At 52.5% G+C, this 14,780-nt stretch overlaps 1 protein-coding gene across 4 annotated transcripts in view; it reads left to right on the forward strand.

Moving 5' to 3' along the window:
• The window catches only part of PBX1 (PBX homeobox 1), a 210,671-nt gene that overhangs the window by 173,769 nt on the left and 22,122 nt on the right, over positions 1-14,780 (forward strand). For 2 of the 4 annotated variants that reach the window (XM_075002206.1, XM_075002208.1), the window contains exons 4-6: positions 2,618-2,808; positions 4,886-5,021; positions 10,750-10,798. In XM_075002206.1, coding sequence (XP_074858307.1) covers positions 2,618-2,808; positions 4,886-5,021; positions 10,750-10,798 — 376 coding nt within the window. Of the gene's footprint in view, positions 1-2,617; positions 2,809-4,885; positions 5,022-10,749; positions 10,910-14,780 lie in introns of all 4 variants that reach the window. The other 2 variants (XM_075002205.1, XM_075002207.1) reach the window with 1 other exon arrangement.

Here is a 14,780-nt window from a genome sequence, read left to right on the forward strand (position 1 = left end):
ATGACAAGACCCATGGGAGGCTGGAAGGGCCCTCAGAGGACCCCAAGGAGAGATCACAGGTGGAGAGGATGCAGGACCATTGTGGGGCTTGTTGAGAGGTTTTCCTGGTCAGACAGGGCTTGGAAAGGGGCTGCTCAGCTCCACACAATTAGATGTCTCCTCTTGGCAGCTGGATGTGGATAATGACCATTGCATCCCAACAGCATCAGTTTGTGCTGACCTGAATTCACACACTTGGCTGGTCTTGAGAGTCCGGGGGGGCCGGAGGGGAATAGATGTCCCCTGTAGGTCACAGCTGTCCTGCCAGCAGGGAAGCTGGCCCCAGGACATAGGAACTGGCTGGGACAGGTCCAGTATCTGGCTTCCTCTTGGGGACGTGATGCTGCTGTGGCTGAACACCACTTTGTCTTGAACGTTCTTTTCCGTGTGGAGCCTAGACAGGCTGGAACGACTCATGGTCTGGAAGCACAGGCTGGCTCTTTCGGGAGCTGGGTGACTGGCATTAGGTAAACACCCAGGAGGAGGGACGTATATCAGACCTCTCCGAGGAGAGAGGTTTCTTCATAATTCATGTGGGCTGTGGCTCTGCTGGCCATGGAGACACTTCACAAGGGCTTTGACCAACTGGCTGTATCTGCTGTCTAGCTGGCTCCTGTTGGTGTCGTTAGAGCACCATGGGATGATAGGACAGCATGGGGAGCAGAGGGTCCGCACTCCCTGAAGAGCAGAGCAGAGCCTGTCTTCAACTCGGGGGAGCAGACCCAAGTCTTGGGCTCTTCCACATAACGGTCTGTCCGTGAGAGGGCGAGGGGCTGTTTTACACCATACCCAGACCTTCTGCTCTCCTGAGGAAAACTCAGTCTGTTCGTACCCCAACTCAGGAAGGAGACAGTCGGGTCCTCCTCTGAAAACACCTTCCCCATCCTGAGCAGGCCTCCGCTGGCGTAGTGTGTCTAGCTGTGGGTGGCACACTTGAGGACAGATGTGGACACGGTGAAGGGAGTCCAGAAGAGAGCAGCAAAAGAGACATGGGGTCAGAAACACTGACCTATGAGGAAAGGGTAATAAGCTGGGCCCTGTTCAGTCTCGAGAGAAGAGTAAAAGGGGACCCGGTAACAGTTTCAGATTGTTGAGGGCTGTCATTGAGGGGATGGGGTGGATTTTTCTTTGACTACTGCAGGTAGAACAAGCAGGAATGGTCTTCGTCTGCAGCAAGTGGGGGTGAAGATAGACATGAGGTACCAGGTCTCTGTCTGAGAGGGGCATTCAGCTCTGGAACATGCTTCCAGCCAGCCTGTGAAATTCCCATCACAAGAGGTTTTGAGGGGCAGGTTGGACACGCAGCCATCAGGGATGGCTTGGGTTTACCAGCGCCCAGGCCTGGACCTGATCACCTCTCGAGGTCTCTTCCTGCCTGACATCTCTACCGTTCTTTGACTCAGGCAACTGTCCCTTGTAGGAGACCTCCCATCACGGCCTCTTCTGAGTACCGGAGGGTTCTGGAGATTTTTCGAACATCCCCTTAGCCTGGCTGATGGGGCCATTGCTTCTAGACTAGCCTTACGATTCACAGGGCCCAGAGGTGAGAGCAGGGCCCCAGGCTGCCACCAGGGCTGTGAGCTGGCCCATCGGGATGGGTCTGAAAGGAGCCAGCAGCAAGTTTCCCCCTGGGAAGTATGGGCACTTCTCTGTGTGTGTTGTGTGGCAGTCCAGGGTGTGAGGGCCCAAGCATGTTGGGCCCAGGTGACCCTGTAGGTATGGGAGGAGCGGCTTGTCCCTACACTTGGCCAGGTCTAGGCATCCCTCCCTTTAGGACCCTGCTCCTCTACTGCGGGACGAGTGCTCAGAGGCATGGGACCGTCCACGAGTGGCCTCTGTGGCGATGGTGGAGTTAGGAGAGGCCACCTAGTGGGCTTCAGAACAGCAGCTGGTCTTGGGTGAGCTTCAATCAGGAAGGAGTTCCCATCTCTCAGAAATCCCAGTGCACAGCAGACCGTGTGCGTTATGGGAGAGCTCATCCTCCGGCAGGATCGGGAGCCAGCACAGTCAGACGGTTGGTCTGCCCGAGAGTGGAAGGAGGTCAGATGCCACATGGGTCGGGATGTTGGTCTGACCCACGGCACCAGGAGTCGGGCCACCAGAACGACAGGGCCATGGTTCTGAGCTGACAAAGCAAATCCTTTATTTGTCTGGCTGCTCCAGCCATCTCCAAAGTGAAGGCAATGGGGAGTCAGACTTTCTCTCAGCTCTCAATGGGCTGTGACTTAAACTCTAAATGACCCTGTCCACCAGGGATGCTCTGAAGGTTCAGACTCAGTTCTGTCTCCTCCCTGGCCTGTTTTTAGGCTCTTTCCTTAGAAGCCGTCAGCGGTGCCTCAGGCCTGATGTTTCACCTCACCAGCCACTTGAGCCCCAGCGGAAAGGGCCAGTGGCCCGACGCTATGGAAGCGGGTGTAGTATCCAGTCATAGATGGGTGTTTAGACCTTGTTAGCTGGTCGCTTTGCTGTTCCTCCTGGGCTGCTGTCCTTCCCTAGCTGGACTGGTGCACCGTAGCCTTGAACACGGCCGAATGACTCTCCGATCCCGGGGTTTCTTTTGTTTTTCTTGCCGTCCCAGGCGTGCAATGAATTCACCACCCACGTGATGAACCTGCTGCGCGAGCAGAGCCGGACCCGACCCATCTCGCCCAAGGAGATCGAGCGGATGGTCAGCATCATCCACCGCAAATTCAGCTCCATCCAGATGCAGCTGAAGCAGAGCACGTGCGAAGCCGTCATGATCCTGCGCTCTCGGTTTCTGGATGCACGGTAAGTTCGTCCCCTCCTGCCAGAGGGAGAATCCTCTGGGGAGGGTCTTATCTCTCCGGTGGGCCTCTTGCCAGAGCAGCCACTGCAAAGATCTGCTCTGGTCTCGCACAGGTGGGGCAACCAGTGGTCTGCGCCAGGATAAAGGCAAGGGACTGGAACAGTTGGGCCAGTGCTGCTTGTTGCTACAAAAGCTGGGATCCTGGGCTAGCCAGGAGAGCCGTTAGTTACCGTGTGAGCCCAGGAGGAATTTGGCTCCCTGGGATTCCAGTTGGGCAAATCATGGGCACCGTTCTTGGAGTGTGGGAGGGTTTGGGGTCGCTGCAAAGAGGAATCAGGCTGGTTGGAAACTCAAGTGGCTCAAATCCCCAGCCCGTCCTGGCTACTCTGTCGTGTGAGCTCCTTGCCAGCCCGCTTGAAGCTCAGCTCCCGACCTTGCCCTCAGGCTGGGTGCTGGCCGGGGGAGGTAGGTTGTGCTGCCAAGGCCAGTGCTAGGTGCCCCGGGGGAATGAGGCGTCGGTTCCTTCTCTGAAGAAGGGCAGGGGAAGCCCCCAGACAGGCCCACCCATGGGAGAGGGGCCAAAGGAACAATTGCCCCAGGGTTCAGCATTGCTATGGCAACAGCCGGAACCCTGGGCCATTGAAATTGCTGCTGGAGGGGCATGCTCTGGCTGACCCCAGCCCTGCCATTTTCAGGGGTGCGGCCAGGCCCCCTCTTCCCCGGCCTTGCCCGCAGGCCTAGTGAGGTGCTCACCCGGCTGCCCCCAGGCCTGGTACAAAGCCCAGGACATTGTCCAGACCACTGGCTGCTGGGGCAGGAGCCGCACACTTGCAGAAAGCCGATTCCTGGCCCCGCTGCTTCCTGGGTCTGTGTTCCATTCTGGGGCCAGCGCAAGGGCCGGAGCTGTGCTGGGAGAGCATGGAGCCCGTGTCCAGGGGGCTCCCCTAAGCAGCCTGCTTCCCCTCCCTGCCCCAGGCTCTGGCCTGCCTGCCCCTAGCTAGTGCCCTGCCTGTGAGCAGATGGTATGGCTGGGCAGCCAGTGTGGGCTGGGGAGTGGATCCATTGGACTCTCGAACTAGTTCAATTCCTCCTTCCATCACTAAGGTCCCCCCCCACCATACCACAGCCTCTTGCGCTGGTCAGGGCTAGGTCTGTCCCTCACCACTAGCCCAGGCTGCCTGTTTGCAAAGCGCGGCACAGTTTGCAGGGAGCAGATTCTGTAGCAAAGCCTCAGTGCGGCAGGATGGGGGTCCTGGGGCAAACGCATTGGGAAGTGGAGGCTGGCACCTAATAACCAGTAGGAGCACAGAACTCCTCCTGCCACCGGGGGCTCGACTCTGCCCCTCTAAAAGCAGTACAGTACCTGTGCATGCCCTGCACTGAGTTAGAGATGGCAAGTGTCAAAAATCGGGACGGAGGAGGGGATAATAAGTGACTATATAAGGCAAAGCCCCGGATAGTGGAACTGTCCCTTCAAAATCGGGACACCTGGCCACCTTAGTTAAAGCTGACCATGTCTGAGCCAAGCTGGCTGGGTACTGTCTCTGACTGTGCAGGGCAGGACGCTGGGAGCCAAGTTCTCTGCTGCCTTGAGCATCAAAGCTCAGAGACTGCTGAAAGCAGGGGGCTGCTTGTTGTCTGGTGGTTAGAGCTAGGAGTCGGGAGACCTGGGTTGAGTTCCCAGCTCTGCTGTTCCCTTCGGGAAATCGTTTTACCCCCTCTGGGCCATCTGTAACACAAGGATGATCCTCTGTCGGCTTCTCTCGCGCACGAGAGGAGCTTCAAAATATGAATCCCATCCACATTGGAGGCTGCAGGCTGGCAGTTAGGAACATCAACGTTTAGCTTGTAAATGGGGCTCATTTGCTCCGGAGGCCAGAGAGAATTAAACCAACCCGCCTGCGTGGACATATGAGATCCTTTCCTAGTTACCTGTCTCTAGATCCCCTGCCTGTGTTGAGGGGAAAGGAAGAGGTGGACAGACATATCCTGGGTCATTGTGGGATGGAGGGTGCCCAGAATGTGGTCCTTCCCTCCGGAGCCTCGGCCCTGATTCTGTTCCATTTCCCCCCTGCCAAGGCGGAAGAGACGAAACTTCAACAAGCAGGCCACGGAAATCCTGAACGAGTATTTCTATTCCCATCTCAGCAACCCTTACCCTAGTGAGGAAGCCAAAGAAGAGCTAGCCAAGAAGTGCGGCATCACGGTCTCACAGGTAAGGGCACAGGCCGAGGGAGCAGCACCATGCTAACAGCCTCACGTTTCTCCAGCAGGCCACACGTAACCAGGCGAGCCTCTCCGTGCTGGTCTCCCCAGCGGTGGGGGCGAATCACGCAGGAGGAATTGGAGGATAGCAGGAAAAAAGGAGGCAGCCTGTTGGGAAAGAGAGGTGGTTTGGGAGGGGAGGTATTGGAGCAGTTGCCTGGAAGGGATGGAGAAAGACACGGCAGAGGCTGGCTGGGACGTTGCAGAGGAGAGCCAATGTGGAATTTAGGCAGTAGAGGTTTGGGGGTGTGCCCAAGCAGGGTGGAGGAGGAGCAGGTGCTGAGTTCAGCCAGTGCCTGGCCTTGCAAGATACAGAATGGCCAAGAAATGCATGGAGCTTGGCAGGGGGTTTGCGTGCTGGAGCCATGCCAGCAGGGCCCAGGAAGGAGGCTCTGGCTAAAGCAGGATTTCTTGTGCGAGGTTTTCTTGGCTAGGGAAGGGGAGGGGAATTTGCAGAGTGTTTCCTTCATTGAGAGCCGTGGAGGGTGATTGCTCTTGTATTTGCTGAGTGCAGGGCCTCCCTCGTCTGCTGGCACGGCTGATTTGTTCACAGAAACAGTATGTTCGCTCACTAGTCCTCAAGGTGCGGCCATGTCATTAGCAGGCCGGGCGAGCGGCCTGTGAGTGCCAGTGGTCTGTGGCATTGGCCAGGATGCTGACACAAGGCTTGAGCAGACCAGTGGAGCGTCCAGTTTGCATCCACCATGCTCTTGGCTGTTAATTACGCTCTGCCCCTTCCTTCTCTCCATCCTCTCCTTTCCTCCTCTGTGTTTGGACACTGGAGGCTGAAATCTGGAACCCCTCGGCTTGCCTCCTTGTAGTTTTGCTCACAGCCAATCCGCAAGCTTTCCCAGCATCAGCCATCTTGGGTTCCCTCCTGTTCTCAGGCAAGTTCGTGGTGTCGTTTGGGTCACGCGTTCAAGTGAAGATGTCAACTGTAACTGGGAGCAGATCTCACCACAATGTGGCTGTTCAGCTCCTCCGGGAGGAGAAACATCGAAGTAGGGATTGTTGTCATCTGTAGTCATGAGGGAAGCTTGCCAATTGTTCCTCGAATGCTCCAGTCAACGAAGGTGTCATCTACGTCACAAGACCCACATCGCCAGCATTTGGTCTCAGGGTTCCTCCCACGGGGCATGCCGGTTCACAGAAACCAAGCACTGTCCAGATGTTTTGTCCCAAGCTTTGGCTTGATCCCCTCATACTTTTATGGGATCTACCCAGGCTCTGTTCACTCTGTAATTTGCACGCCATGCGTGCGCTTCCTAGCTCCTGAAGCAGAGAGAGCCAATTTCCAGGAGAAAAGTTGTTCGTGGGCTGTGTCTCACCAAACTAAACGAGTGCTACCCTGTCGCACTTCAAGGATTTCCCCTCCTGCCAGATGTCCCCTGTGGTTTTCCAGGCCAAAGCAGTACCAGTAAGTTGGGTGCTTATCTGCACCAGCTCTCTGGAATTCTCCTTCAGAAATTAGGTGACGATGCGCAATTTGCCCGTGCTATAACCACCTCGCTTCGTGCAGCCTTGGGCTCTGCTCCTCTCGTCTACCGCAAACCACGCACGATTATGTTGGCTCATAGGTCCACAGATGGTATGACCAGAAAGAACCACTGTGATCGTCTGGTACGACCCCCTGCACAGCATGGGCTGAAATTAACCTAGTGATTTCTGCAGCCGGCCCATATCTGCTGATTCAGCTTTTATTGCAAGACGTCCCGTGTCCATTACTTCAGCAGGTGACCTCAAAGAAAAGCCTAGATCTTGCTGCAAGGGGTGTTGGTGACCCCAGTCTATGGCTCTCCTCCCTCTAACGCAGAAGTGGACGTGTTCCTGACAAGTGGAGGTGATCTCCGGTGCCATGATTTTTTTTGTTGTCGTTTTTGTTGCGCAAGAGTTGGGCTGTTTGCTCTCACATCATGGCCCGCTTGCAATCTCTCTCGTTCCATCCTGCCTCTCTAAGTTCATCCCTCCATCTCGGGTGGATACATTTTACCCTTCCAGTGCAGGGTTCCTGTGCATTGTTAAACGGCTGCCGCTGTTCCCCTCCCGAGGTGGCCACATTTCAAATGTTTACAAGCGGCTTTCTGGGCAGCATTTTGACAATACCCTGCAGAGAGGTAGCCGTGTTAGTCTGTATCTTCAAGAACAACAAGAAGTCCTGTGGCACCTTATAGACTAACAGATACTTTGGAGCATGAGCTTTTGTGGACAAAGACCCGCTTCATCAGATGCACCCTGCAGCGGTATCTTAGAAAATGAGACAGGTTATTTATCTGTTTTCCATGCAGAGAAACAAACAGGAATTATTTAGTGAGTGCAAAATGCTAGCTGGATATCAGTGACCCAATGTCCAGCATTTAGAATGGGACAGAAGTCTCAGCTGTATCACCCTAATCCTGATTCAGGCCAGTGACCTAAGGGGTTAGAAGACCAGCAAAGTACCTACAGCCGCCCACAGTTGTCAGTCTGGGTTTCTGCCGGTGGGACACATCTGCACATGCTTTGGTGCATATAACAAAGTTTATAACAATCATGGATGGAAAAAAAAACTAGCAGGAACACTGCTGCTGAGGGCAAGTGTAGGAGAAGGCACTTGGGGATCTGTCTGTGTCTCTAATGAGGTGTCTTGAAGCATTTTGATTTCCAGGAAGCCTGGGAGTGCTCCACCAGCATCAACAAACATGGCAAGAGAGTGCCAGGCCAGATGGAGAGGGTTTGTTATGGGGACATATTGAGAACTAGCCGTGCTCAGGGAGCTTCCGGAAATGCGTGGCCCTAAGAAAGGAGCTTACAATTGACCCTAGCAGCTCTGTGTCCATTGGCACTGCTGTCGGACCACGTTCTGACGAGCAACTCAATGTTCATTAAATCAGAACCCTCCTCAAACCTTCAACCCCAAACCTCTCCCGAGACAAGGAAATCTTCAGCTGACCTCCCCCTCCCCATGATTAATTCCTGCTGCTGCCTCTTGGGCTCCATTGGGAAGTGGGAGCAGCCAAATGCCATGATTCCCAGGTCTGCAGCCATGCCGAGCAACTGGAAGGAAAAGGGAATCCAGATCTCTGGAAGAGACCCAGCTCTCCTGAGAGTTCCGGCTCAAGGCTGCAGACCCAAGCAGCTTAGATGAGCGTCTGGGTGTGGCGGAACTTGTCTGAGCTGAACGCGTCATCTTCAGGAATTTGTCTGTCCAAGCCCACCCGTCTGTGAGAGGTTCTAAAGTGCTGCCAGTATTGGTTGGAAACTTGCTCATTTCTGGTGACTAGTAGGTATGGCATGGACCTTTCCTATGTGGATAAATCTCAGCATACGGATCCATGAGGACTGCACCTTTCTCCTTTCCTAATGATCCATTAAAGAACTGGAAATAGGGAATGCCGTTGAAATAACAAGGGGGTGAAGTCATGTCTGTTTAGCACAGCCCAGTGTGTAAATCTGATGAAAGACATATCTGGACTTTCGGCCTTCAAAAAACTCAGGCCAGTTTCATTCCAGCCCAGTTTTGAACAGTTCTTTGGGGACCTGTTGATTTTTGCCACGACTGGCCTTTCAGGATGGAAGGACAACTCCAAATAAACCTAGAAAACCACCTAAAATCTGCTCCCCAAACCTGAATCTTTTCAATACTTTTTAAAAAGTTTTGTGCCCGTGTCAGTACCAGGGATTTGGTTGTTCTTTTGTTCTGGTTTCATAGACCGCACCAGGATGAAAGTAGAGAGATCTGGGTACCATTCCCAGCCATACCACTGATTTGTGTTAGGACCTCAGGGGCGGACACTTCTCCTCCTTTTTTTTCCCCACAGTTTCCCTATTGGTTCAGTGTGGCCGATGTTTGCTGGCTCTTTTAAAGTGCTTTGAGTTTGATGGGTACAACGCATTGTGTAGGTGAGGCCGACACGACTGTTAATGCTGCCTGGTTCCAAATAGGACTTTGCATGCCAGGTTGGTGACACACCAGAATGCATCAGAAATTTGCAAAGAGGGTGAGAGATGCAGCCTGATTTTGTCGAGTTGAGAATTGCATATATTTCCGATGACCTTCCAGACTCTACACTTTCAGGTGCTTACCAGACCTTTTGGAGGTGGCCTCCCACAAATATTTATGCAGTTGGCTCAGCTCTGTATTCTCCAAAATCCTCAATGGAGGCCAACTGCAATTAATCAATCAGTGTTGTTGTTGCTCCCTCTCCATGGAGCCCCCTGAGACTGATTCATTGCATAGGGCCAGATCCTCAGCTGATGCCGACATCAACGAAGCTCTTCCAACGTACACCAGCCACTGGTCTGGCCCATAGTTTTCCATTACCTGGATTGCTTCGGAAGAAGTTCCGTCTGTGTTTACAAATTGCTGCTCGCCCTGTCTTGTTCTGAAAGCCTGTGTCTGGTCAAGGCGACGTGCATGCAGCAGCCTTTGCAAAGTTCTGTTGAAACACCTCCATTGATGAACGCCCCTTGTCTTTACCACTACTGCATCTGCATGATCTGAGCTGAGACCTTGGGACTAGACCGCCTGCCATTGTCATGGAATGGGTCATTGACTGAAAGCTGAAGCAAGCGAAGCTGCCAGTCAAGCCCTTAAGAGTCTCCAGGTTTAAACCGGATTAAGAGCGTTCACACAGGATTTGCCCTGACTTGGCTAAGATGCTAAACCTTTAGTGATATTGGTAAAACTGTGTGGAGACCAGACCAAAGTGACCAGTGCAACAGCTGTACCTGTAAATGCTCCTGGAACGTGCTCCAAAGAGCAGCACGCACTGCAGTGATGTGTTTGAGTGTGTGCTGGGGGGAAGTCGTAACTTCCTAGCATGTGGGACTAGCATTCTCATTTAAAGGGACACAGACACATTAGCCCAGGGTTTCATTTTGTTTAGAGGAGCCTGGCACTGGCGTTTTTACTATTAGAGCCTCACGTGGATTCAAAACTGGTATCTGCATCTGCAGACATGATCCATAGATACCTGCATCCTCAGTGCCAGGACCCCAAACCCAGCAGCCTTGAGAAGCCAGGAAGTGAAACTGACCAGACTAATTTGACTCTCCCAATTTGAGTGGAAACCAGCAGCATAAATGGTGAAAAACAAATTAGATTTTTAAAACCCAGACCCATTTACAAATGGTTTCAGTGATCAGTGGTACTGACGGGAGCGAGGTTCCCATTAAAAGCTGGCTCTTGGAGTCCTGTGACTACGGGAGAAGCTCATCTTTTGTACGTAAGCTGACAGGCCTCACAGCTGCAGGGAAAAGCTTTAAAACATGGCCTGTGTGCACCCGAGAGGCTCAAACTCCAGAAGAGAAATGTATCCCCTTTGCCCCCCTTCCCTGCTTTTAAAAAACAATCTCATGGTTTTTAAGCTGGTCTCTTGCTGTATAGAATCTGTCTTGTGGTTTTGGGGTTTGCTGGTGCTGTTGTCTTGGTAGTGTGTCCTCTTGAAATGGAAAGGCCAGGCCTGTGCATGATTGGTTATATTGATTTTTACGCTGCTCTGGGAGTCACTGGGGTTTGAAAGGAGCCAGCAGGTAGAATCTTTTCCTTGCCAAGCTTTTAGGAAAAAACCTGCTGTTCTTAACATGCTTTATTCCTTGTTCCTAAATTACGTTCACTCCCTCCCTCCCCACCCCAACTCCACCAAAATGCATCAAAGGTGAAACGTTAATGTCTTTGTCTTTTCTTGGACTCGCTCTAGGTATCAAACTGGTTTGGAAATAAGCGAATCCGGTACAAGAAGAACATAGGTAAATTTCAAGAGGAAGCCAATATTTATGCTGCCAAAACGGCTGTCACTGCTACAAATGTGTCAGCCCATGGAAGCCAAGCTAACTCACCCTCAACTCCCAATTCAGCTGGTTAGTTTTTTTTTTTTTTGGGTTGTTCTTGTTCGTTTTTTTTTTTAAGTTTGTTTTCCTTTAGTATCTGTGTTTTCTTTTAGTTTCTTTTTTCCGTTTCCTTTTTTCGGTTGGTTGGTTTTTATGTAATTTTTACAACAGCAGCAGTAGCCAAGGGAAAAAATAGATTCACTTTTTTCTTTTTTTTTTTTTTTTTTTTTTTTTTTCTTTTTGCCCGTTGCTTTTTGGTTCGTAAAAGCGATGTGATCATGCTGTGTAACTGACGGTACCGTGTTGGGGTTTTTGCATGGATTCGAAATTCGCTTGAGTTGCTTGCTCCTTGGAAGAAGAAAAAAACTTGTCCTTACACAATTGATTTACTTCACCAGAGGCTGAAAGCATGAGTGACTGTTTTTGTTTTTGTTTTGCTTTTTTTTTTTAAAAAAAAAAGACCCAATACCAATACAGGATGTTCCAGATCATGCTAGTTTGTCTGTTTCGTGTGGATTTTTATAGTTCAGTTTTGGGATTGCACACCCCATAATGTCTGGATGACCTGCAAGTTGTGTGTTCTGTGTGGTTTTTGTTTCTTTTAGTATCATTATTAGCTGAGATTTTTGACCTTCAAAGACATCCAGTGGGTTGGTTTGTGTGTTCCCAACTTCCTCCCTTCATTAGTTGTTTGTGTTTTTCATTTCATGTTCTTAAAGGGATAAATGTGTGTTTGATCAGTTCAGTCTACCCAGATTTCAACTCTTCTGCTAAAGAACTGTGACCCTGTTTAACGTCACCAGCTGTATGTTCAGGGCACCGCCAGCTACAATCATCATTGTGCCAAACTGTATGTTCTTAACTGCTTCGTAATGCTTGTTCAAAGTGGTGGGAGAATTGGCACCTAGGGGGTTAACTTGATGTCTGTCATGTGACTTAAATTATACTCATTTTGCTTTAAGGAGGGAAGTATGAATACACTCGATTATGCATCATTCACCTGGGTGTGTGATGGCAGGGCTCCTCCTGCCAGTGCATAAAGGGGGCTGACCTCAAGTATGCTTCTGAATGCCACGTGCAAACGTACTGCGGCAGGGCTGCTAACCGGGCAATGAGAGTTTTGGGCTCACGGACGCTCTCTCACATTCTCAGGAAACCTGACGTCGGGCCAGGACTTGGCATGGCCTTTTCGGGTGATCTAGATCCTGAGAATGCCCGATCTGCGTTAGTCAGATGCTGAGCACGAAGGTGGAAAGAGAGAAAGTAGGACCCGTTAATAAAAACGTGATGATGTAGAGTGAGGGATTGTGATTCTGGAGGGGGAAAATGAACAAAAACTCGCTTTTTCACCGAACAGTTCCACAGGTATCTGCATCTGCAAACATGATCCGCAGGCGTCCGCATCCACCTTTGTTCAGTGCTGGGACCACACGCCCAGCAGCCTTGAGAACCAGAAAAGGAAACTGACCAGGCTAGGGATGCCAGTCTTGTCCTTGCTGGATTTGTATCGGTTTTTCCTTTCGCTCACATCCTGTGCTGTGGGTCTAAACTGTTTTGTCTCTGGAGGGTCTCACTGAGGGGGTTAGTTTTCCCTGGGGAGCAACTTATCTCATATCTGCCCTCACTGTGTGGTTTCTCATGCCTTTCTGTGTAGCAATGCGTACCATCTCCTGCCAGAGGCAGGGCACTGGACTAGGCGGACCCCTGTCCTGATCAGCCCACCAGTTCCTCTGCTCTCGCCCCAACCCGCACATGGGTGCATTTAGGCTGTGCCCATTGGGTTGTTATGGGAGGGCTGCTCCGGCAGGAGTACTAGGTGGTTCCACAACGTTTTTTATTTTTGAACACTTCCAACAATTTGCAAACCTCTAAATCCTTTTCGTCCCTTTGTAAACGGATCCCAGGTACCAGCAGCTGGCCAGACTGCTCTGCCTGAGGCAGACAGATCCCCTTCTTAATATCGGGGAGTAAACTCAGCTCTCTTTGTATGGTCTCGCTAATAATAATCCTTTTTTCAACTGGGGTCTGTGAATTTCAGAGCCCAGAATCCAGACAGACTTACAATCTGAGGGTGCAATATTCATCCTTCTGCTACTTGCTCAGTTAGTGCCTGAGCCAAAGCCCCAAAAGCCTAGGGAAAGATTCCAGCTGATTTCAGTGAGGTTTAAATCAAGCCCATACCCGAGGTAACAGGCACCGCTCCAGGGGTTGCCCCGGTGGACAATGCTGCAGTGATGGTCTGTTCTTGGGACGCTCCCCACAGGCAGTCGCACGTACATTGTCCGGCCTCTCTCCTCCCGAGATGTGCGCCTACTCCCCACAGTGATGTGCGCTGCTTCTAGCAGTATTGCTGCAGGCTGGTGCTAGAGGCAGGGAGAGGACGAGAGGACAAGAGTACAAGGGACACAGATGACCTCACCACTAGGCCAGGAGTCAGCCTGGGCCCAGCTCAGCCCTGGCCAGTGCTCTGCTCTTAGCCCCAGTTAGGGCTTTGTTCCCAACTGCAGCCTCAGCCCCCTTACTGCTGTCTGCGTCCCCTCCCCTTCCCGCCCCCCATGCCCTTGCAGCTCCTACCCCACTCCCAGGGGAGAGGCGCAGATGTGAGGGTGCAACCCCCCCCCCCCCACCACTCCCCAGGAGGCGAGGAAGCCCGATGGCTGGAGCTTGCAGAGGAAAAGCCAGGAGGAAAGGAAACGCCACCCCTTCTGGTGTGGGAGCCTCATTAACTAGGGCGCGGTGCTTTTTGGCTGAATAAGGAGCACAAGGACGTGCACCAAAGGGCCGAGTCCTGCTCAGTCCTTCGGAGTTTGGTGCCAAGAACCCTCAAAGCACCACAGACCCCCCACGACCTCTTTGTCGGTTCCAAACGAGCGAGTGTACGGCCCAGCCACCCTAGGCGGCTTGCAGCCTCAGCAGCCGCCAAGGAGGGCGGCTGTTTGGGTGAGGCAGAGGTGAGGTTCACCTACCTGCTGCTGCAAAAGCAGCTTCCTTCCCTGCTACTGGACAGCCAGGCCTGTGCCTGACAGCAGCCCACCCAGCTGGGCCAGGTCTATGCAGGGCAGTAGCTGATCGCCCCCATTGAAGCAGGTGAATGAATGGCGGAACGGGTACCAGTCCGGAGCGTGACAGACCAAAGGTGCAAGGAGAGAAATGGCTGGGAGGTGAACGGGGGCAGAGCCGAGTATTTTGCCTGTCTAGTGGTTCAGTTTGTTGGACAGTGCCACAGGTGGGCATGATGCGGTACAGGTAAATACTGCAGGGTCCTTGCCCTGAGGAAGATACAGTCTCGTTGGCCAATGAGAAAGAGGGAGGCGGCTCTGAGAGGTGGGGCACGTGTGGTGAGTCGGCTTTTGGTCCTGTTGCAGTTCTCAGCGCAGGCTTGCAGGGGTTCTGAGGTGGGAGCTGATGAAGAGGGAAGTTGCAGGCTGGCGGCATAGGCAAGGCCTAGGGCCTGTTGAGTGACCTAAGGGGATGTGGAGAGCAGTGTAGTCGGCAGGGCCCAAGCAGGAGAGAAATGAGCTGCTAGGGGCAGGCTGAGGGCTTAGGCGGAGCTTGCAGAACCCTCAGTCCCAGGACTAGGCATTGGAATTGGAAGGGACCACAGTGCACAGACAGGCAGTACTGAGTAGTGGGCACAGGAAGCGATAAAATGTTATTCCAGCTGCTTCCCTTGGGGTGCCCACATTGCTGGAGCTTGGTGCTTACGGTCAGTCAAAGAACTCAGCAGCACATGCACGAGTGTAGAGATCCCCTGTCCAGCCGCCCCATCCTGAGAGCTGTCTGGGTCAGTCAGTGCCCCACACACTGCCAGCTGGCCCCCTTCCACACACAGGAGCAAGTGTCTAAGCTTCTGTCACTTCCTATGGGGGGCTGTTCCATGGCAGAAGCCCTGTCACCATCC

Source organism: Carettochelys insculpta, chromosome 9 (assembly GCF_033958435.1).
Source record: "Carettochelys insculpta isolate YL-2023 chromosome 9, ASM3395843v1, whole genome shotgun sequence".
NCBI lineage: Eukaryota > Metazoa > Chordata > Testudines > Carettochelyidae > Carettochelys > Carettochelys insculpta.